General features: G+C 42.8%; 1 protein-coding gene across 5 annotated transcripts in view; it reads left to right on the forward strand.

Moving 5' to 3' along the window:
* Nucleotides 1–23,188, forward strand: part of CRIM1 (cysteine rich transmembrane BMP regulator 1) — a 187,042-nt gene that overhangs the window by 22,461 nt on the left and 141,393 nt on the right. For 4 of the 5 annotated variants that reach the window (XR_012511861.1, XM_074378719.1, XM_074378721.1 and 1 more), the window contains exon 2: nucleotides 16,079–16,252. The exons of the other annotated variant lie outside the window; for it this stretch is intronic. Coding sequence is in view for 3 of the 4 variants with exons in the window: in XM_074378719.1 (XP_074234820.1) it covers nucleotides 16,079–16,252 (174 nt within the window). In the remaining variant the exon portion in view is untranslated. The remainder of the gene's footprint in view (nucleotides 1–16,078; nucleotides 16,253–23,188) is intronic. 5 annotated transcript variants of the gene reach the window in all.

Here is a 23,188-nt window from a genome sequence, read left to right on the forward strand (position 1 = left end):
ATTTTTAATAATGTCCTCCCCTCTTTTTTAAGGTCTCAGTGTATTCCAGAGTTTTTTTTTTTTTTTTAACTGTTAAATCTTCCCCTGGTACCCAACTTGAAAAACAATAATAAATGTACTTCAAAGCAAACGTCTGCAGTATGGTTCTTGTGTGGCAAGATTATTTCACAGGTGGATCATCTGGATTCACCATTTTGTAAAAAGAAGAGAGGAGTATATGATTGTTTTCCCTCTTTCTCTGTCTCTCTCACCCACGTTGAAGCGGCCCGTTTACAATCAGTCCTTCTTCCCAAAAGGAAGTGCTGGCCTCGGGCGCCTTTCTGCTTCTGCTGTGGTTCCACGCCCTGGTCTGCTCTCGTCAGCCCCAGGGGTGCAGGGAGAGCCGCACGTGGCGGTGACGTGCACGTTTTACTGAACAGAACTCTGAACATTTCTTATGAAAGGTGGTGTGTACGTGGGGGGAAAAAGTCCAAATTCTAGTTAGTTCCAGATGATTCACTGCACAGAATGCGTATTCTCTCACTAGTGTTTGGGTCTTAGTAAATAAAGGGAGCGTTCTGTGTGGAATCCTGGCTTAACAAGAGGGAGATGATAATTGAGCAGGGATTCTGGTTTTTTTCCAGTGAAAGCAATTTCTTAGAACGAGATGACTTTACATCAGGATACCTTTTCGCGAGATCGCTTTTATCATCTTATCCACAGACTTGGTCTTTGCTGTCAGACTTTACTCACAGGGATTTATTAAGAGCAATGGTTGGTTTCAAAAAGGGGAAAGATAGACATTTAGTTGAAGTCCAATTGTTGGGTTTTGATCACCTGGGGGTGTTTTCTCTGCAGAGGGTGTTAGAGAGGCAGAACCTGGCTGACAAATGCTATTTATGACTTTATAACAAGTTCTTTTTATGACTTTGTCTATCGCATGATGGTTTTCCCCTCTCCCAGTTTCCCTAGCACCATATCTTTTTTCCTTCCCTCCCAAATTCTGTGCCCATCAATCAGGTACCCAATGAGCCAGCTGACTCCTATCCTGAGGAGGCTGAATGCCTCCCCTGCTCCCCCGTCCTCCAGGAGAGGATGTTGCCTTGACCATCTTGAGAGGGAGTAGGAGGTCCTGAGCCCAGACCGAAGTCAGCCTAATCATCTCTTCACACAGTGATTGCTTTGGGCTCCCGACTCCTCATTTCTCCACAGTTTCTGGTTCCAGTGGAGCTGAACTTCTGTGTTGGAGGGACTCAGCACGGGGCGCTGTGCCATGATTCTCCCGGGGCCCCCCCTTGGGTCAGGGTGGGCCTGAGTCTTCAAGTCCCAGCATGCTGTGGCCCTTAGATCCAGAGGGTGACCTCGGTGGGTTGTACCTCTGGGAGCCTGATCTCCCTGCGGCTGTGCAAGCAGGGAGAGCTGGGAGGCCCTTAAGGGGCCAGGGCTTGAGGGTTTGAGCCCAGACTCCACAGAGTTAAAGCCCAAAGTACACAGAAATCACAAGAAAGACACCAAGAGAATCTGAGAGACACTGAGTTGGAGGCAAAGGAATCCATACTGCAAGAGGAGGCTTTGGCTTTGGGAGGTTAGGGAAGTTTGGTTGTCTTCTGAGTGAGAAGTGGCATTCTGTCTGTTAGCCAAAACTACATCAGACCTTAGAAATGTCTGCGGTCAGAGCACTGTTGCTGTACCAGGAGTCAGAGGATTATGGAGTTGGAGTTAAGGAGTTAGAAGAGCGTCTCTAAGCCAGCCTTGTCATTTTACAGCTTTAGGAATCCAGGCCCGTCACAGTTCGTTATGTCCCCTTATGCTTTTTAACAGTTTCTGCTGCACCTGCAGCGACGGCTTCTTCCTTCCAAACCCAGAGAGGAAGGCAAGAGGCCTCCTCTTGCTCACTCTGGAGGGAGCTCTTGGGACCCCTGTGCCCCACCTCTCCGTGACCTTGGTCTCAGAGTAGTGGGCACAGCGGGCTGAATCGTTCTCTGCTGAACTTTTCCCTCCCTGCCCGCCTCCCTGCCCCACCCCTACCCCCCATGCAGGAATCCGGAGCCCTCCAGTGGTGGGTGTGAAGCCACTGGAATGTGGCATTCTGACCCCTGGCAGTCGAGTGTCCTGGATGGACCTGGCCTGGGAAACAGGAAGGACTCAGGGGCGGAGGGAAGAGTGCCCCTTGGCCTTGGGGTGGGACGGAGGGAAAGGAAGTGCTGGGCCGTGTCTCTACAATGCAGGAGGCTGGGCGGCGGGGCGCTGGGCTGGTAGGTTTCCAGGCGCACAGATGCTGTGGCCCCGGGGTGCGCTGCCAGAGCACGTGGGCTGAGGAGGAAAGGGTTGAGGGGAGAAGGGAGGAGCAGACTGGAATGCAGAGGAAACGTTTGTTGGAGGTGATGAAAGAGAGGGTGGTGGGTGGAGAGGAGGGATGGCCAGCCACTGTGCAGACTGGACACACTCTTACTTTAGAAACCAAATGTGTTAGAAGGTGAGAAAGCCTCTCCTAAAGAAGCTTCCCCCCCATTTTGAGACCCCAGAGCTTTTTAAGAGGCACATCCTTCACAAGACGGAGGGAGTAAAGGGGCTGACTGCCCCTTCAGGTGTGAGCTGATGGGCACTTAGCTGTCCCTTGCTGTTTCCTGTCAGTGATGGACCCCACCTTGGCGTGTGCTCCAGTCAGTTACCTCTCACAGAGATACTCAGAAAACCGAGAGGCTGAGCCCCAGGGTGATGCTGTCCACACCAGCTCCTTGCCCCGCCAGGACAAGGACACCTCTCATCCTCTGCTTTCTCCCAGTTAAAGGGCTTTGCAGGTGCAGAGCCAGGGCTCGGCGCGCTCTTGTTCAGACCTTGTGAAACTATGAGCATCGCACTGTTGTCAAACGACACGTGAGGTCTGCCAGGATGGCAAACCAACTTTTGGTGGGGGATGTTTACAGTTAAATTCCATTCTCCTGGGACAGGAATAGAAACCATAGGCAGCAAGGTACTTCTGAAACACCTGTGTAAAAGGAGAGATCTTCTAACTGCCGTCATACCTGAAGAGATTGGGTTTCCTTTGCAGCTGGAATCTCTCATTGCCAAGTCCGTTCCCTCTTCCCGTACCCGGGGTTGTCTCAGGTGATAATTACCGTGCTGCGGTTGCGCCACATCCTGCTGGAGTGAGGGCGCTCCTCTCCTTTTCTCCTTTCTCGTGCGACATTGTACAGAGCCCAAGGAGTGGTGGCCCTGGTGCTCAGGGAAATGTCTTGGTTTTCAGACTCATTCACTGGCCCTGCAAACCAGAGTATATGGCACTCTTCCTCCACCTAATTGATACCAAGAGCCCCCAGGTGAGGGGATGCTGCAGGCAGTGCGGCAGGGAAGCAGGCCCGGTCTTACTACTCAAAGTGTACATCTTAGGACCGCCCTGAGAACCTAGCGATCTGTATACTTGGATGTTTAAAACAACAGAATTATTAAAGAACATGTTAAGTGCTTATATGCAAGTTTTAAGCTGCATATCTCTGTATAATCTAATCCTTTGAAAATTGGTGATCCTTGTTTGTTGAATAGGATATGCATTTGAGCAGAGCATTCTTTGGGAATGGTCTACATTTGGTATTTCCTTTTATATCCTAAAAGCCATTAGTTCTTGAAACATATTTTGAACCTAATAAAATAGACAATAATTTTTAACCTTTCAGGTAGGAGTTAAGGTAGATGTGTATTTCCACAAATTGGGACTTTTATCATTTGAACAATTTTCCGATGACTTCTTTTACACTCTGAGGACTAGCTGTGAATAGAATAACATTGCAGAGTCGCAATCTTGCAAAATCCACTTACCTAACTGCATGTGGGAATATATACTGCTATAGCATCTGGAGAAGGGACTGGGTGGTTCGTGTGGGTTTTATATATGTCTCCTTTTGGAAGCGAATTAGTTATTCTCTATACGTGTCTGCTTATGTATGCGTGTATTCAAATTTGAAATGTAGGAATTTATCAACTTTTTTCTTTCACTTGACACTGCAGTGTTTTAAAATACCCCAAGTTACTTGCTTCCTAAGCCCCTGATAGGCATGAATTATTAGAAAGTTTATTTTTTTTTGCATCTCAAACATTCCAGAAAGATATTAAATATAAATGCAGTAAGTATTGAAGAACATAAGGAAACCTGAATCTTTGATATCAACAGAGTATCTTTAAAGCTGCTGCTTTTTTTTTTTTCCACGTATTACTAATAGAGTGATCTCCTAGTCCAGTTTCCCATTCATTCTCTGTCCATTCATCAGGTGGGGAATTAGGGTTCACTATGTGCCGCCTGCTCAGCACAGCATGGAGTGGCATAGAAATGAGTTTCTGCCCCCAAGCAGCTTGGAATCCAGCTGCACACAAACAGCCTCGATGCCTTGGTTATGGGTAGGAGAAAATCAAGTAAAGTTTGAGAGGGCATTCTTAGCCGGGCACAGTAAGATGGTAGCAGATTTCCAGGTAAACAGTGAAGGAAGCTCATGACTGCAGAAGAAATGGGATGAACAAAGTACTCAAAATTGATTCGGTAAATTTTTATGGAGGACCTACTGCGTGCTAAGGCCTGTTCTAAGTACAGAAGATACAGCTGTGAACAAGGCAGACAAAAATCCCTGTCAACTAAAAGTTTTCAAAATCAGTAAGTCAAATACATCCCATGCCAGAGGGATATACGTACTGTGCAGAAAAAGCAGAGAAGGGGGCAGGGCTGCCCGGTGGGGTTGGGTTGGCAGTTTAAGTAGAGTGGTTGTGGAAAGTCTTGCCAAGAAGTTGAGTTTGATCAGACTCCTGAAGGGATGGGGGAGTGAACGGACACAGAACTGAGGGAGGGTGTCCCGGGGGGAGGGGTACAGGCCCTCAAGCCCTGAGGCTTCAGTGCTGGTGAGGGAAGAGGTGCTGGTTGTGCAGTGGGTAACTGGGAGGTTAGCTGGGATGGGGCAAAGGCCTCATTTATCAGTGTGAGGGGTTGGACTTGCCCATCGAGGCAGGTGGGAGCCATTGGAGATTGTTGGGTAGTGTTGATGTCATCACCAAGACCCCCAAACTAACTATCCAGTGCCTCAGGGCTCCACGTCTGGTAGGTGCAGAGGTTTGATTACTGCACAAAGGAAACTCCAGTGTTGTGGGAATCGTGCAGATGTATTTTTCAAATGTTGAGATTGCTTAATCTTTCTGAGGTCTCATTGTATTTGCTTATGTGGTCTATTTCACGTGAATCTTAGGGATTTAATCATTGCTGTGTAAATCATAGTCCTCCCAAGCAATTAATATTCATTTCTTGACATACCCTAAGGCAGGAATCCTTTTCATTGCTCCCTTATCTTCATTTGCTTCTAGGAGGAGAGTTCCAGGATGAATTTCAAGGACTTGATGCCTTAAAAAAAATCCACGTTATCAGACAGGCCTTGTGTTGCATGAAGTTTCTTAATAGGCCACAGTCGTCTCTAATTCTCATTTCAAACACTCCCTCCCATATAAACATATAGTAGCAATGTGAATTTTAATGATGAAAAAAAAATCTGGGCATATACATCGAACTTTGACTTTACGATGAACTTGGGCACATGAAAATAGTGTTCACTGAGTATTGCTGGCAAATTACACTTTGTTGCCGGGACCAGATAGCAGGAGATCCACAGAGTGTGCAGGGATCAGTAAGATCAAACAGAGAGATAAACTTGCTTCATGGAAAAATGTGAAGGTTTGGGAGTATTGGAGTTAGTGGCAAGGATCAGTTAGAAATGTAATTTTGGAATTAAACTTGATCACTCTTTCACTTCTTATCATCTTCTACTTGGTTTACTTTGAAGAATTTAGATAAATTACTGAGGTGAGGTTCACAGCCGTGCCCAAGCTGATTTGCAAAGACATTTCTTTCAAAACAATTGCTGACTGATTTCACTAATTCATTATCCTGAAAAGATTCCTTAATGCTACTTACAGATCATTACACCTTTTAGAAATCATTACTTTCGCCTCAGGAGTATTGCTTAATGTGGAGGCATTGCCGCCTTCGCAAGGAAACCCTTGCTTCCTGGATGTTAGAATAGTGGACCTCGTGTTTATGTTGTCGGGTTTTCTGTTCTTTGGACGTTTCCAGAGGTGCTCCTGCAACTCCTTTTGTCTTGGAAGAGAGGGTGTCAGAGAAGCTGTGCCTGCCCCTTCGGTGACGACCGTCAGCCCTGGGTCTCCGGTTTCTCCAGTGTGAGATGGAAAATAGCGGTGCCCCCTCCCCCACTGTCTTTTCCCTGGTATTCAGGTTCCCTGGACTCACTTGAACTTGAAATTTGGCCCAACCCTTTGATGGCCTCACTTCCCTGTTTCTTCAGTCCCTCCTGTCGCCTGCTTGATGCTCTAGTCTTTGTGGAGTTCAGACCTGGTTGCTAACTTTTCTCCTCAGCTAAATGTGTAAGTCCACAAAAAACACCTGGTCGGGTCCCTGACTCTGGAAATGTTAGCAGTGATCAGATTTGTCTCGGGGGGTGAAATGTGCCTCATTACCTATGCTAACTGTTAAGCTACTGTAATGACAAATTTATGTCCTTCAAAGTGCTTATTTTCAGAATACCACATTCATTTTGTTGTTGTTTGAAATTCTGGCCACATTTCTTATCTTCCCTGGTGTGGTTCACTCTTTTTGGACGAGTACAGTCAAGAAAAAAGGCATTCCCGTGTCTGGTCTTCTGTTTGACACTTGGTCATTTGACTAACAGATTTTAGGTTAGAGCAGATATTAATATTTATAAAGTGGGACTGTGCATTATTCATATCCACAAGTACCTTTCTGGCAGGAGACATTAACTTGTGTCACATTATCTAATTATGGACATGATAGACGAAAGTGGTAGGGAGGGAGATAATAGAGTTTATTATATAAGTTACTATTTATTTATCCAACATGGCTGGGGAGTGTTACATTCATTCACTCACTTGACATGTCATAAATATTTATTGATATATGGAGGGGTTGGTTAATACCATGTTGAGGTTAAAAGAAAACTTGAGTTAGTATTAATATTTCACAAGTAGGAAGACTGAGATCCAAAGATGTTTCTCAGTTATTTCTGAATAATTGACTTTCTTCGCCTTCCACCAGACTTACTTTCCGGAGAAGTTTGGCACTTACAGATTCAGATTACTGTGTTTAAATTCAGGTCCTCTTGTGTTCTAACCCGTTTCTGTTTATTCCTTCTGCTGACGTCTGTTTCGCTAAAGCTGCTAAGATAGCCCAATGAGAAAAAAGAGCACACTTTCCGGTAGACATTAGATGAGCAATTCCATTATTCCGCCATAAGTGAAAGAATTTTAATGGATATATAGCAGAAGTCTTACAGAGGAGATAGTACTTAATTCAGTCCCTGTAGAGTAGATAAAACCTGGAGAAAGTATTAAAGACCGAGTAAGAGCTTTCAAAGCAGGTAAAGAGAAGCAGCTTTCTAGCCAGAGAGAACAGCTTGTGCAAAGCCATGGGGTCATGAACGCTGTGGGTCACCCAGGGAGCACGTCATTAGGAGGTGTTGCTGGAGTAAGTGGGGAGGAGCAGAGGGGATGCGGGTGCAGAAGTGGGCTCGGATCAGATCGAAACAGGCTTTGGGTTCTGTGCCAAAGACTTCAATAGCCAGATGTTGGGCTTTATTTGGAGACCGTTGCTTCCCAGCTTCATATCCTTAGAAGTTTGATGGGGCTGTTCTTAAAACACTCTCAGTGGGAGTTACACTAAGGCGCCTCTATAGAATAAAACATTGTGAGCGGGTACCTAAGGGATGGCGAGTCATCTGGCTTAATTCAGGGATGGCTTTTTAGAGAATCTAGATGAAGAGGAAATGTGAAACATAAAGGTACTTCTCCAAGATAATTTTTCCCTCAACTAAGATGTATTAATTTTTCAGCAGCAGTACGTTTAGTAACTTAAACTAGTATTCTTTGGAGCTGGTTAAACAAGGAGTTACATGTTCTAGTGGACATTCAAGCTCAGAGGAGGCTGTGTGTCTAATAATGACATGTGCCTGATTAGAAGGCCAGTCCAGCACCGCACAAACATGGGCCAGGGAGAAAGCCTGAGATTATTTGTGAGACATACTGGGGTTCAGGCTCAAAGCAGAGGAAGATGTAAGAGGGGTGAGTTCTACACCATTAGGTACAGTCAAACTAGTTGTCACTAGGGAAGAATTTCCATGAGAAGTCAGCTATCTTGTTTAGATTATTTTTAAAAATTTTCAGAAATGTAACTGTTTAATGTCTAACTTTGAGTAACTTCCTGGGAAAACCACGAAAGAGAAACTGATTGAAAAATATATGTCCAAGTGCCTGGATGAGTTGACATGCTTTATGGGACTGTTCATCATAAGCCATTTATGAGATATCTTAATAATCTTTTTGAAGAACCAGTTTTTATTATGTTAATCACCTCTGTTGCTTTTATCTCTATTGCATTGATTTTTTTTTTCCTCTGTATATTTATTATCTCCATCTTTCTTGTTTCTTTGGGCTTGCTTTGTTGTGCTTTTTCTAATTTCATTTAAATGCTTAGCTCATTTGTTTTTTTACCTTTCTTATTTCCTGTGAAATTTCTCTTTAAACACAGCCTTAACTGTCTCCCATCAGTGTTAACAGGTGACATTTCTGTTCTTCATTTTTAAATATTTGGTTAATTTTCCTATAATCCCCTTCCATTAAAAAAAATTTATCAAAGGAATTTCCAAATATATACAGAAGGAGAGGCAGTTGTGCTTCACCAGCTGTCAGTTCATGACTGGTGCTGTTTTAATCTATTGAGAACTCAGCCAGCAAATCGACTAGAATTGGAAGTGCTAGAAAGGCCCTGCAGAGTGGTATCTGTTACATTAAAAGCACTCGTGGCTGGCTGGCCTTACTGTGCGTCGCTACTGTTTTCCAAACCTCAGACTGGCCTGTTAAATGGGAAATTATTTTAAATTTAAATTATGACCACTATAAACATGTGATTCTCTGACACTGTGCCCAATAAATTATTAACGTTGTACAATTTCAACAAAGATGTCAGAATCAAGGAAACACGAGGATGAAGTCTAAAGAGACCTCACAAATTACCCATTCCACCTCCATTTTAGTAATGAAATAAATTGGAGCCCAGAGGGCTAAGTGCCTTGCTCAAGGTCAGTCTAGTGACAGAGCTGAGATTGTGGTCTCCTGGGCCAGGACCTCTCCGTGGGGAGAACAGACCTCTGGGCTGTCTGCTTTTGTGTGTGTGCAGCTGAGGGTAGATGGTTCCTAATTCAGGCAGAACTGTGAAACCAGAGAGTAGTGTTCTGTAGTCCCAGTCTCTCCTCTCCTTGTTTTGTTTCATGAATTTCTTGCTTCTGGAGACACAGTTTGTCTTCTCTTAAGCTCTTCTCTGTCCCCACCAGCTTCCTGTTACCAAAAAGGAAATTATCCTTCCCTTACATAATCTTTTCCTCTGTTTCAGGATTCCTAGGAACATTTTATTCACATATTTGGTATGATTTTGATTAGAGTGGTGCGAAATTGTACTGTAAACTCCTCTTTTCTAGCGTTTTAAGTCCTTAGCGCCTTGTTCAGTTTTTGCTGTATGATAGGTATCAGTATCTGTTTGAGGAATGAATGATTGGAAAGAAAGGATGAATGAAAATGAATGACTTCACGTTCTGCAGTTCCCCTCTGGCCCCTCCTGTTGTGTTGCTGAAGTGTCTGACGAAAGCGCATGTTCCGTTGCTGTGACTTATCATTCGTACATGTTTTACTGTAAATTGATTTGGTAAGTTGGATCAGTACTGTGCTTTTTTTTTAAAGACTTCCCCACGTGAACATAATATGAATCAGTGGCCATGTTTCTTATGTATTTAGGAGGTTTGCATTGGTTTAAGAGTCTTTAAAAATTTTGTGTGTGCATATTTTAGTATTTCCATTGTTTTAGATTCAGGCTTTGCCTCTGGTACATAGTTACATATGCCTAACATGTTTCACTGTGTGGAAATGCCTATAAAACAAGTTTTTATAACATGAATCGTTTCTACTGATAACTATCATTTGCCCTCCCTGCTTTGCACTGATGATAGCACAAGGAAGAGAGGGAGAGGGAAGCACCAGGTTTTGGAATATCTGCCTTAAACTACAAGTGGAGAGAATGAAAGCCCACTGCATTAGATTCCTCCTTGAGCACAGCTGAATGTCTGATAACAGCCAGCCGGGAGCTGGGGGAGTTAAGAGCAGCAATTTTACATTACACAGGAGTTTCTAGGCTGGCATGGAAAGAGATGCCAGTATTAGCTATTTGCATCTTACTGTAGCCACAGGGATATGTGAACAGCTGGAGAATTAATTTGATATATATTCCCAGAAGCCTCTCTCCTGCCAACAGAATTCCATTACTGTGAGCTTCTGAGTGTGTACCATGAATTTGCGCCTTGCTTTTTAGTATCTACTGTAGCATATTTCTGGTAAATGGAATGCCACATAATGGGGTGCAGCCATATCTTGGTTTGGAGTAAACTCCATTACTCTAAGCTGATACAAGGTAGAAAAGGTAAGGCTCTGAGTTTACAAATGCCTTCTGCCTGCAGGAAGTTGGAGATTTCAGATGAACACACAGTATTTTGTCCAATAAGTACAGTCATACCTGAAACATTTTATTCCATGTTAGTGGAATTTCAGACACCAGCATGCAGACGGAAAGATATTTTGAGGAGCGGAGAGATGGAGTCTAGGACCGGTTAGGGTTGCCGTGGCTGGTTCCTCCAGCCCCTGGGCACGGGGTGTGTGTCAGGGGGTGAGTGCAGCCCCCCGGGGCCACTCCTTCCCAGATCTGGAGTTGCATGTATCTCTGTACATCTTCCAAGGCTCCTTCTTTCACATCCTTTCCCCCAGGCCCCCTCTCCTACCCTCACAATCACTACTCTTTTCTTATTAGCCTTTACACTTAGAATCTGTTAAATCAACTGTGGAAAGAAGGAATTTCAGGCACCATCAAGAATATTGAAAAGTAGTCTGGGGCAGAAAGACCAAGTCCAGGATGAGGCTGAAGGTGGCTATTGGAAGTACAGGTGTTTCAGTGTTTTTGCTTTAGTACCATATGTACACTCTTAAAAGAAAAAAAAATTCTGCAAAACCATTCACTGCACTAAAAATAAGAGAGTTGTTGGAAAAAATAGGGAAGGGATAGGTGACTTAAAACCTATGAAACTGTGTACCCAGAGGATAATATAAATAATAAGAATCTAAATAAAAACCCTGACCCAGGTAAGCTGCCCGTAACATTTGCACCTGGAGCCGGGGCAGCCTGTCCTTGCAGCCTTGCACACTCCTGAGCTCATGCTGCTTGCTTCTGGGCGTGGGGCCTTGGAGACGTTTACTTTTAATGGAGGCTAGTTTCATCAGAATTGAACATAAGATCCAGGGGAAGCTTCTTCATCATGATTTTTAAACACAGGGGAGAATATGTGTCTCTAGCCTTTTTATTTGTACATGCAGCCTCCTCGGATAGTTAAATGTAGTGGCAAGTGTAGTCATTAGAGCAGCTGTTTCTTGCACTAAAGGAAGGAATTTAAACAAGATTACAAGCCTTTTTTAAGGTGTTTATTTAATTGCGAAGACTTTGCCTTTTAGCGTGAGAAAGCTTGTTCCTGATCTTTTCATAACATTAATGTTCTGGGAAGAAAAATCCCATATGAACCAACACACCTTCTGCATTATAGTCGCATCATTTTTTTTTTTCAAAGTATGTATTAACTAAAATGACATTAAAGAAATACGTGTTTTTATGGTTCAGTGATAACTGTTAGGAGACAAGGTCCTCAGTGTCCTTTTATTGCTTCTCGGACGTGGGTCCTGTGCTGTCTTGGCCCAGGTGTACCAGTAAGACATGCTCTCTAGAACAGCAGTTCTGAGTGTGGGCCACAGGTAGTATATACAAGGTCAAAATTATTTTCACAGTAATATTAACATGTTATCTGCTTTTATTCTGTGTTGACGTTTACACTGGTGGTGCAGAAGCAGTGCTGGTAAAACTGCTGGCATCTTCACATGAGAAGCAACTTTGGCCCCAAACTGTGCTAGTCAGTCACCACTATGCGCTTGCAGGGAAGTAAATACTAGTAACCAAATAAATCAGTTTCCCTTAAAATGGCCCGAAGCAGTGTAAGTTATTAATTTTATTAAATTTCAACCCTTGATTACACATCTTACTCCCTGAAAAGGGCAGTATGCACAAAGTAATCCTGCTCCTTCCTGAAACGCCTCAGTTGTCTTCAGGTAAAGCATCGTATTTCCAGATGTCTTCTAAACACCGCAGTGGAAATGTTAGGTTTGCAGTTATAACTGACTCTTCTTTACTGGAGTACTCACATTTTGGACATACTTGAACATACATGCATTTTAATTTATCCATGGAATTACTAGATTTCTCTCATTTCATATTTGGAGAAAATCACATTAGGATTTGGTACTTTGCAGAAGTTACCTCTGCAAATGTATTTTTAAGTTTGTATCTCAATTATCTTGACCTTTCAGGCTTCTTGTCACATGGAGAGGACCAGGAAAAAGACTACTTGATATAAATAGTTAAAGGGCAGTACTCCTGTTTCTAACTACTTTTCTTTTTTTTTTTTTAAACCCACTGATCAGTCCAAGGAGAAATCAGGAACTATGTCAGAATCAGAACCTTGATCTTTGTGCTGTATGTGTGGATTTACTTAGGAAAAGAGATTTTAAAACATCAGATTTGCCAAGTGCCGTCAGCAGCACTGTTGGGCTCAGATTTGGTTTCCATATAATCAAACCTCACTAAATTTTTTGCTTTCAATCCCTGTTGGTTGGCTGTTATATTATTTTAAAGTATAATGTTCTGTAATAGAAAAACATAAAAGCATTTGTCTCAGAAGCATGTTGTACTTGATCTTATAAAGCAGTGGTTGCTAAGGGAACTGTTTGCCAAGAAGAAAAGCAAAGTATTGATTAGGATGGAGGCAGAGAACTGAAAGGGCTTTCTCTCAGAGAAGGAAGTAAAAGCACTTAAGTCATTTTTGGCATCAGAGTCGGATGGCTCCAGACTGGACACAGTGGCGGTGTCACTTCCCGAGGGGATGGGCAGGCTTACCTGTGCGTCATCAGGTGCAGCCTGGCACTGCTGCCTTTCTGCTGAGAGCAGGGAGGAGCCGGGGAGAGCATTAAGAACAGTTGCCTTTGAATTCTGATTCCACACTCAGGGAAAATGGTCTTCCTGCAGGGAGGTGGTGAAAAGCATCTGGCCGTGAAAACAAATTGGCTCTGAGACAGACTCCTTGGAAGGGCTGTTGATGCCAGCCAGGTGATAAGAGGCCGAGGTCTGGAGCTGAGCTGGGAAGGAGACTAATGACAGATGATGCCTGGAGAGAAAGGTGCCAGAGGATGGCCGAGCATCTCTTCAGAATTCATGCCTCATTAACATTCCACTAATGAGCTTTTTAAGATGAGATTTTTATTGTGTAAACATGTTCATTATATTGAAATGTAGTTTTCTTTGTGGTTTTTTTTATATATACATTTTTGACAAGATACTTTCTATTAAAAATAAAAACCATAGCCAGCAGCATGGACCATACCAGTGACATAAAATGTATATATAGTTATTAAATGCTGTACTAAATCCCAGGGTGAGGGGGATTTAAAGTTGGATAAGAACTGGCTCCTGCCCATGAAGACTCTGTTTAATGGGGAAGTTTGACGTACCTAAAAGCATTACCAGAAAGGACAAAAGGTGTGTGTGGGTGTTTGTAGAAGCATAGAGGATACAGCAGCTCAGGGTTGGAGAAGATGTCTGAAAAGAGGTAACCTTTGAATTGGGTCTTGAAGGATGAATAGGAATTATCAGAGGAAGGAGAGGAGGAAGTGTTCTAGGCAGATGGTTCTCCATGAACAAAGGCATGGCAGCATTTATTGAGGATTTGTAGTGAGAATCTCAGTGTGCTTCTTAAAGTATTGGGATGCGTGAGGGATTGTTGCATGAGTCTGCACAGGTAGGCACAAGCTGTTATTGTGAGGAACCTTCTATTCTACAGTTTGGACTTTTCTGGTTGGCAAGAGAGACTGAGCAGGTTTGTCCATTGAGGAAGAGGACTGATGACAGTGTGGGGAGTGGGGCGGTGCAGGGGTGAGAGCAGTTGCAGGGAGACAGGTTGGAGAATGCTGCTGCGATTCAGGAGTTATGTCTTCAGGGAGTTCCAGTTATAATGGAAGAAAGGGATGTTTATTGTGGGAAAAAGTCTTCATCCAAATCCACTCAATTTGGTAATAGATGACCTGCACATATTTACAAAGAGATTTCTTCTCAGAATATGGGACGAGAAAGAGGAGAAATAGAATTTTTCAGTGGTTCAAATTTACTTTTTTACTAGTTTTTAAGTTCCTAGGGTTAAACTCACTTTGAATTACAAATCTGAATATACAGTCACAAAAATTCCTTCGTGGTAAATTTCACTGAACTGGATTAGGCTGGTTGTACTGATAGCAGGTCAATAATTAAATACAGAGATAAGAAATCATTTGCATGTGCCTTTTTGTCATGTTCTGTAACTAAAGACTAAATCATCACTTATTTTACCATGTTGAGTTGTTTCAGTATATTCTGATTTTCCTTTCGAAGTAGTTTAGTAATTTCATTGTCATCTTGAAGACAGGAATGTTCCATCGTGTATGTACATGTTATATACCTGTTATTTCTAGAGACCAAACACAGGCTAAATAGGAAAACAAACTTTATAGCAGATAACTGGTGTTTTTGTTTAAACTTCTAAAATTGTTTTACTAAGAACTGACGCTTTGATTAAATAAGAGAGCCTGATCTCCTGAAATCAAAACACAGGAGGTTTGCTGTTCTCCTTTTTCAAAGAATCGCCCTGAAACTCTTTATTTTGTAAGTGACTTTCTTCTAAAGACCCCTTGACAAGAAAATTATTTATTTTGGTGAAGGAGAACAGTCTTTCCCTGATCTAGGCAGTAAGTCAGTGGTGTCACCGGAAGGAAAAGTTAGCCTTATGAAAATCATAGCCATTTGTTTGCACTGTCTTCTGTGAAAATACATTCTTTAGATGGTTTTATTCCTGCCTTACTTTGAGCAACAGGTTTAAGTATCTTAAATTCAAGCACTTAAAAAAATTCTCTCCAGATATGGTTTATCAGAAACATGTTTACTATTTAATAGTTGGTACCCGTTAAAGTGTGATAAAGTATCTATTAAGATAATGTTAAGAGGGAGAAAAACCCATATAACATCCCAGAGGCTCATAGAGAAATAGTCCGGCTTCCTACAAGAGGTGTTTCAACTGTGAGGAATATTAGTAAGGTTTTGAGTCTGCCTCTGGCTCTGTCCTGTTTTCTTCATTTGTCTGAACTGGGTCCCATGAAAGTTGGTTTTAAAATCTACTTTATTTCTTACAGTCAGCTCCATTCCATGACACAGGACGCTGATTGGGTCTCAGCTTCAGAACTGGACGACCTCCGCCTCTCGCTAGGCTGTAGCTCTTCTTTCTGTTTGTTGTTTCCGGCTTTGGTTGCGGGCAGTAACAGACATGCGCATCTGTGCTGAAGGGCCCTGGAGGACGCCTCCTCTCTTGTGCCCCACCCCTGACTTTGGGGTGGTCTGTTCACGTCTGTCATCCCCACTTGGTGTAGGAAGTTGCAGAGCTGCTTTAAACCTGAAGCTGGTCTCTACCAGCTAGAGTGGAAAAACCGTGGGATTTTTGGAATAATTTTGTAGATTGACAGATGCGACTCCTGTAATTTTACTGAACTTGGGAAAATCCTGGAATCTTTGCTTAAAGTTAAAACCTGTAAAGGAATCTGAATTATTACTATAATAACACGTCAGAGAAGTAGTGGTTTTTGATTACAGATGTCTGTATATATAGCTATTTAATGTTGGCGTGCATGGCTATATGTCAGTCTTCCCATTTATTAGGAGGTTGGGTTTCATTCATTTGTAAAATTGCGGCCACACCGCCTTTCCGTAAATTGAGATGTCAGAATCAGATGTTCATCTTAACATCCTTGCACATTTTTGCTTTGGTACAGGTCTTTGAATAAAGCTAACAAAGCAAACATTATGTGGTTGTTAATTGTTTTACAGATGAGAACTGGGATGATGACCAACTGCTTGGTTTTGAACCATGCAATGAAAACCTTGTCTCTGGCTGCAATATAATCAATGGGAAATGTGAGTGTGACACCATTCGAACCTGTAACAATCCCTTTGAGTTTCCACGGAAGGATATGTGCCTTTCAGCTTTGAAGAGGATTGAGGGTAAGTCCTGGTTTTCTCAGTCGTAAGCCTTAGCATTGTGCGACTCTGAGAAGTGATAGTATTTGAGCTTGAAAAGGCAAGGACAAGCTTACAGAGATCGGTAGCTTTGATGATCCCAAGCAAGATGCAGAACGTTGACCAGGTGCGATGGTGATAGTGTGTGCGTGTGCGTGCGTGCGCACGTGTGTGTTTCCTGAAAGCTGTGGAGTGGTGATACTGCGGTAGTACGGGCAGGGTTGTTTGTGCCAGCTTGCCTGGGTCACCTCTGCATAATGGATGATTGCACACGTGGCGTGCTTGAGATCAGCATCTGTTGTCACCACGTCTGTTCCGTTTGATTTACCGTGGGATGGTGCCCTGTGCGGAGGGTGCTAATTAGAATTGCAGCTCATCTGGCAGGAGTGCCTATCTCTTTAGAGGAGGTGGGAGAGTTCTGCAGTGACAATCAAAGGCTGAGGTTGGTTTTGCCACGGGGCAAAATCACATAGGTGATTGGGCGCATCCCCTCTGGAATGAAGTCAGGAATCACGTTAAAATAACAAGAAAATTATATTAATGTGGCCCATACCTTTTGTACATTCATGCATAAAACCTAGAGAAGAGATTGAGGACTTGAAAATCTGATTCGTGTCTGCAGTAATCATGAGTGGCACACCTAGAGCTCAGTGCTGGGCCTTGCTGCCAGAATTAAGAGGGTGAGGTCTGGGTTTGAGTGTCAGCCTTGAGCTCTCTCTTAGCCCCAGGTTTCTTGGGTGAAAAAAAGAGGGCTGAACAAGACATTCTTAAATATACCTTTTATCTCTGCATTGATACTGTTTTAAGGTGGAGGAGTTGGTAATAGAGTTTGGAATACCAGTGATTTTTGAAGTCCAGAATCAAGCTCATGAAGGTAGTAGAGCAGGATTGAATGTTTTTGTTTCTTTGTTTTGTTTTTAAAATTTTTTTATTTTATTGAGTTATAGTCAGTTTACAATGTTGTGTCAATTTCTAGTGTACAGCACAGTCCTTCACTCATACATGAACATACATATATTCATTTTCATATTTTTTTCACCATGAGCTACTACAAGATATTGAATATATTTCCCTGTGCTATACAGTATAAAGTTGTTTTTCTGTTTTATATATACCTGTCAGTATCTGCAAATCTCGAACTCCCAGTTTATCCCTTCTCACCCAGGATTGAAGTTTTTGAATTAAGTTTCCAAGATGTTTTAAATGATAGTGAAGAATAAGAAATGTACAGTAGCCTCTAAAATAGCATTTCTTTTTGGGTTTACTAATGCTGCTGAATCACTAAAAGAGAGCATGGTAGAAAACAATAGAAATAAAAAATTTAAAACCACAGAGAGTCTTAGATAATACTGAGTCTAGATGAAGAGGTCACATGTCTACTTAATTAATTATTCATGCATATTTAAAATCACATCATATATGATAATACAGCAGCTTAGATGACTACTTTTTGCTGTTTTTTACATTTCATGAAACTGTTTTATTCACGTGTTTCAAAAGCATCTTGATTGCCATCACTGTCTTTGCTGGCGCTGCCTCCCCTGGTTTAAAACCCTTTTCTGAGCACTGCCATCCAAGTCATTGGAGATGCAGCTGATTTTGAATCCAGGTTATCACAAGAAGTTTTGTTCTACAACGGGTTGTCTTTTCGCATAATACTAGGACAGTTGCATTTTTAATCAGTGAGGTGTATATTTACAATCTCTGCAACGTGGAGATTCACTGCATTGATTTTTTTTAGTGTTTCTAAAAAGGCTGTTTATGAGATCCAGCACTTCCAATTTTGAGACCATTCCCTCAGGAATCATCGCTGAAGCTGATTAAATTTCTTTACCCCGTCCTCCCCCTCTTTTTTTTCACAGATTACTGTCAGATGGCCTCTATATAATCCAAAAGTAGAATCGGTTGAGGTCATTTAAGGTTAATGTATCTTCCACAAATAGCAGTTTGTTTTTCAAAATAAAGCACGCTGCAATATTTGAGGTCTTGTAAGATGTCCGTATTGAGGGATTTCCGTTTCCTGAGAAGCCATTTTGAAGGAAAAGCTCTCTGTATATTCAAGTATATATTGCAAATGAAAGAGTGATGATATATCACTGTGTATGATTAAATCATTAACAGCACTGCAGACTTGGAATGCTGTAGGAATTTAGGGACAAAGAATGTGACCTGGAATTATATGATAAGGTATTGTGGAGGGGATGGGGTCTAATTTGAATGGTAATGGGTTCCAGGAAGGAGAATGATCTGGACAAAAGATTAAAATGTAGAAGTGAGATTTGCATGACTTGTATGTGAGACACTGGGAAAATGAGTCTAAAAGAGCAAGATTTTATGTTAATAGGTAATAGGAAATCAAGGCGGGGAGGCAGGGCGTCTTGGGCCTGGAGCAGGGAGCTCAGGCCTGGTGATCTGAGCTGTCAGGAATCAGTGTAGGTTTATGAGCAGAGAGCAGCAGAGCGTGGCGAAATCAGTGTTAAGTAGACCAGGGGTATGGAAGGAATTAGCAAGGGGAGAGACTGCGGTCAGGAGGCTCCTTGGAGAGCTGTTTCTGTTACTTAGATGTGGTGCCACAAGAGACTGGGCTGGGGGCCGTGGGGAAAGAGCAGGGAAGAGATGGATACACACTGTTTTAATGGAAGAACGTGCAGATAACAGATAAGGGGCAGATGAAAACACACAAAGAAGATGCTAGGGTTCCTAACCTGAAATAGTAGAATGATAGTACAAGTAACAGAAATGTAAAAACTCCTTTGAGATGTTTATAAGGTGGAAATGAAAAGGAAGGTGGTTGTTTTAGAGGATTCTAGGGTCAAGAGGGACTTTTGAAATTCAGGGGGTAATAGAGCATGTTTGAATGATGACAAGAATGACCTAGTAAAAAGGAAGAAACTAGTGATGTAAGAAAGGTGATGGTTGCAGGAGCAAAGTCTTTGAGAAGGGAGAGGAGTAAAATCGCTCCTAATTCTCAGAGATGTTATAGAACAAGGGTGTCAGCTGACACTGAGGTGGAAGAAGAGGTGTGAAAACCTGAGGAGAGAGGAAATGGAAAATAGACATCTCAGAGGGAGGATGAGGGGATTAAGTAGGGGATGTGTTAGGGTCTCCTGCTAGTGCCGACAGCTTGCTTGAGGTCAGCAGTGATAAGTTTGAAGAGAGGCCAGCCAGCACGGTGGTGTGCTCTTCCCCAGTGCTGGTACAGACGCCGTGGAGGTGGAGACGTGGGTTTAACCAGGGTTAGGAGTTTTCCTGATGAGTCAGATGGAAGAAGAAGGGCACTGAAGTTGAGGGTTATGCAGGAGAGTGTGCATCACGACTGGCTGTCCCGCTGCTGCTCCTGGCAGCAGTGAGTAGGGAAGGGACACTGAGGCAGAGGTTCTGGAGACAAATGCAACAACTTCATGGAGCTGGTACCTCATCTGGCGACCTGTGCATCACACACACAAGGCGTTATTTTTTTAAGGGGAAAAGAAGGAATGATCTGAAAGTGATGAGAACAAAAAGGACATCTGTTCCCCACCCCCAGGATTTACACCCCCATCCGCACTTGCGACAGCTTCAAGGGACAGAGAGCAGTTGGGGAGCACGAGCACCCAGGCTTCAATTAGAGCAGGAAGGTGAAGGGAGCATCTGCAGGGGAGAATTGGGGACATTTTGGTGAGGACAGTCCATGAGTTCTAGAAGGCACAGTAGGAGGATTCAGGAGGGAGGGTTGTGCAGAGCATGGGTGATTGTGCAGGGCCAGGAGAGATTAAGAGTCTGGAGATGGTGAACGACCTGGTAAATTTATACGTTCTTGCGGTTTCTTATGGGAAGGTGAATAGTTAGTTCTAGCCTTCTTTTGAGGACGGTTCTTTGGGGCATTGTGTGATATTAAGGTACATATGCAGCTGGGAATGGGGCAGAAGGAATAGTGTTCTTGCCAGAACATAATCAGAGCACATGGGTCCCCATTTCTATGTTTGGGTGAATCCTGAACATGAATTCTAAGCATAATTACAGCGCCATTTAAAAAAAATGGGTGAAAATCATTGCAGGATGTTTATAGATTTATGAAGAATATTGGCATTTTGGAAGTATTTAAAAAGTTCCTGTGTATTACTTTTATTTGTTTAAAAGGGAGGGCATTGGTCATGGATTTTACCAAATATTTTCTTTCCCAAAATATATGAATACATCATCATAAAATCAGTTTGTCACAAATTTAGAGGAAATAGGATACTGGTTAACAGCCAGCCACACCTTTGTACAGGACGGTTTGTCAGAATCATCTGCATTTCTCTCTGAGGAGGAAGAGAAAAAATGATAAAGGGAATGACCTGCGAGTCATCCCACCTTGATCTTAACAAAGTTGATGATCCGATGTCATAGTATCCGTCTGCCATTGGTTTGGTGGGTGCTGCACTGAGCGCCACACCATCAGATTAGCAAAAGCAGTACCAGCCTCTGTGGCCTGCCACAGGGTTTCCTGGAGGAGCCTCTCTGGGCTTGGTAATGGTAGTTAAAGTTGATACAAAAGCCTTCCATGATACAGTGAGCTAGTTGGAGTTTTAAGTTTGCATGTGACTCCAGGTTGGGGTGAGTAGCTTTTATTTTCTTAAGAAATTACTGTAATTCAGAGTGGTTGTCATAAATTCAGGAAGTAATCAGAAATAAGAAGCCACATCCTGTTCAGAGACGGATGTAAAACACAGTAGAAAACATTCATTTATTGGTCCCCTCAGCAGATCCTCACTGAGTGCCAAGCACATCCTAGTCCCAGGTGCGGGTGCCGAGGACACAGTCTTCATGGGCCTTACATGCAGAAGGGGAGGGTGAAAGTAAACACAAAAGCAAGGGAGAAAGGGTCACGTGGTATGATAAGTGCTGTGAAAGATAATCTTCAGGGTGCTATGATGGAGAATTACCGGCTTGACTAGGGAAGTTGTTTTAGATACAGATGTCAGGGACGGTTTCCATGGAGGAAAGACATTTGACCTGAAGTCTGACTATAAGGAGTCCAAGTTGTGATGATCTCAGGGGAGAGAATTCCGTACAGAGGGCACTGCAAGTGCGAAAGCTCTGAGGGGAGAACGGGCTTGGTGTGTTCAGAGAATATCAAGAAGAAGCAAAAAGGTCGATGTGGCTGGAATGTCGGGAGGGAGGGAGGGAGAGAAGGATATGGGTCAGATCACACACGACCTTGAGATGTTGGTGGATCTTTGATGAGTGGATCTTTGATGAGTGCACAGGAAAACTGTTGAAGGATTGTGAACAAGAGTGTGATGCAATTTAATATGTGTTCTAAAGAAATATGGTGGAAAAGAGACTTGAGGGGGCTGGAAAGATGCAGGAATGGGTAAGCGTCCACAAGTAGAGGTTCTTTCAGTAGTTCAGGTATGAGATAATGGGGACTTGGCCCTGAGAGCTGGAAATGGAGAGGTGGGTGGATTTGAGATGATTTGGAACTAGACTTATTGATGGATTACATGTGGGGGTGAGAGAAAGAAGAGTCAAGGAGAACTCTTAAATTTGGGGTTTGTGCAAATTTTAGTGCTCTTTACTAGGACCAAGAGCAGATTTAAGGAGGACTTAAGGAGGACTTAAGAGCTTTGTTTTAGACAAATTTGACACCTAAGTAGAGCTATTTGTCATTTAAGTAATTTTTGATGTAATTGACTCATTAAGTAACATTCATACATGCATAGCTTCACGGTAAGTTTACTGAGGACTACAGAGATAGACATGTCCTTGAGGAGATGTCAGCTTTTCCCACAAAGAGATATAACCTTGTGAAATTCTTGAGGAAAATAAAGTCAACCCCATTCACACTGATTTATCACCAGGCAGAGTGTAGCCAAAGGGATATCTGTGTGGGACCCATAAAATATGTTCTTAAATAGACTTTTTGGCATTGCTGCATCCCATGTCACATGGATTACTGGAATAGTATGGGTTTTGTGGAACTGATTCCTATGTGGAGCTACACAGTGAACATTTTGCAAAAGGAGGAAGGCACTTGGGACTTAAGAAAACCCTCCTTTGTTTTAGCTAGAAGTACTTAGAGTTTGTAATGTTAAAAGTTTTTAAATTTCAGGCTGTATTTAATTATTTTTCCCCTATGAGATATTTTAGAGAAAAGATAGTTGAAAATTGTCATGAGGTAACGTTCTATCGTTGTCTTGGACATTGAGTGGACAAATAAGAACTGCTGTATGTTCGTAAGAGGGGTAAATCAAGGAGGGCTTTGTGGAGGAATTGGGAACCAAGTCCAGCTCTGAGACGTGTGTTGAGTGGCTCAACAGAAGCAAAAGGAGAATTTAGGAGCAGCCTTGGAGATAGAAAAGAGGATGTACAGAGGGGTCCAGATGAGGATAAAGGTGGCAAATCAGTGAGCTTTAGTGTCTGATTGACTTTGGAGGATGACTTTGGAGGATCCTCAGATTTGGGGATAAGGGGAGATTGTCAGGAGAGATGCTTGAGGGGCATGACAGCCAGGCTAGAGGCTTGGTGGGGTGGGGAGTGGTCATGGTCCGGCTGTACAGTGGTGTCGTGGACTAGCGTGTGAAGTACCAGGAGAACAGCTTTATGGGAGGTGGGATGAGGTGGATGTTGAATTTGTTTTGTTATGTTTGAGGTATCTATGGAGAATCAAGGGAAAGATGGAGTTACGGGTCTGGAACTCAGAGATCTGGGCTGGAGATAAGGATTCATGAGTCATCCTCCCAGGGAGAATGGTGCTATTAATGACCTTGGAGTTTTCATAAGTGACGGGAGCAGTCTGAGCATTTTTAGGAAGTTTAATGTAACAGTCATGTGCATGATGGAGAAAAAAGAGTGACCAGCAGTGTTAACATACCAAGAGTGGGATGAAATGGCCTGTGTCGTGACGGTGGTGCAGGAAGCGTGGAGTGCTTGGTTAGTTTGGTGGAAGAATGCCTT

The sequence above is a fragment of the Camelus bactrianus genome, chromosome 15 (assembly GCF_048773025.1).
Source record: "Camelus bactrianus isolate YW-2024 breed Bactrian camel chromosome 15, ASM4877302v1, whole genome shotgun sequence".
Lineage (NCBI taxonomy): Eukaryota > Metazoa > Chordata > Mammalia > Artiodactyla > Camelidae > Camelus > Camelus bactrianus.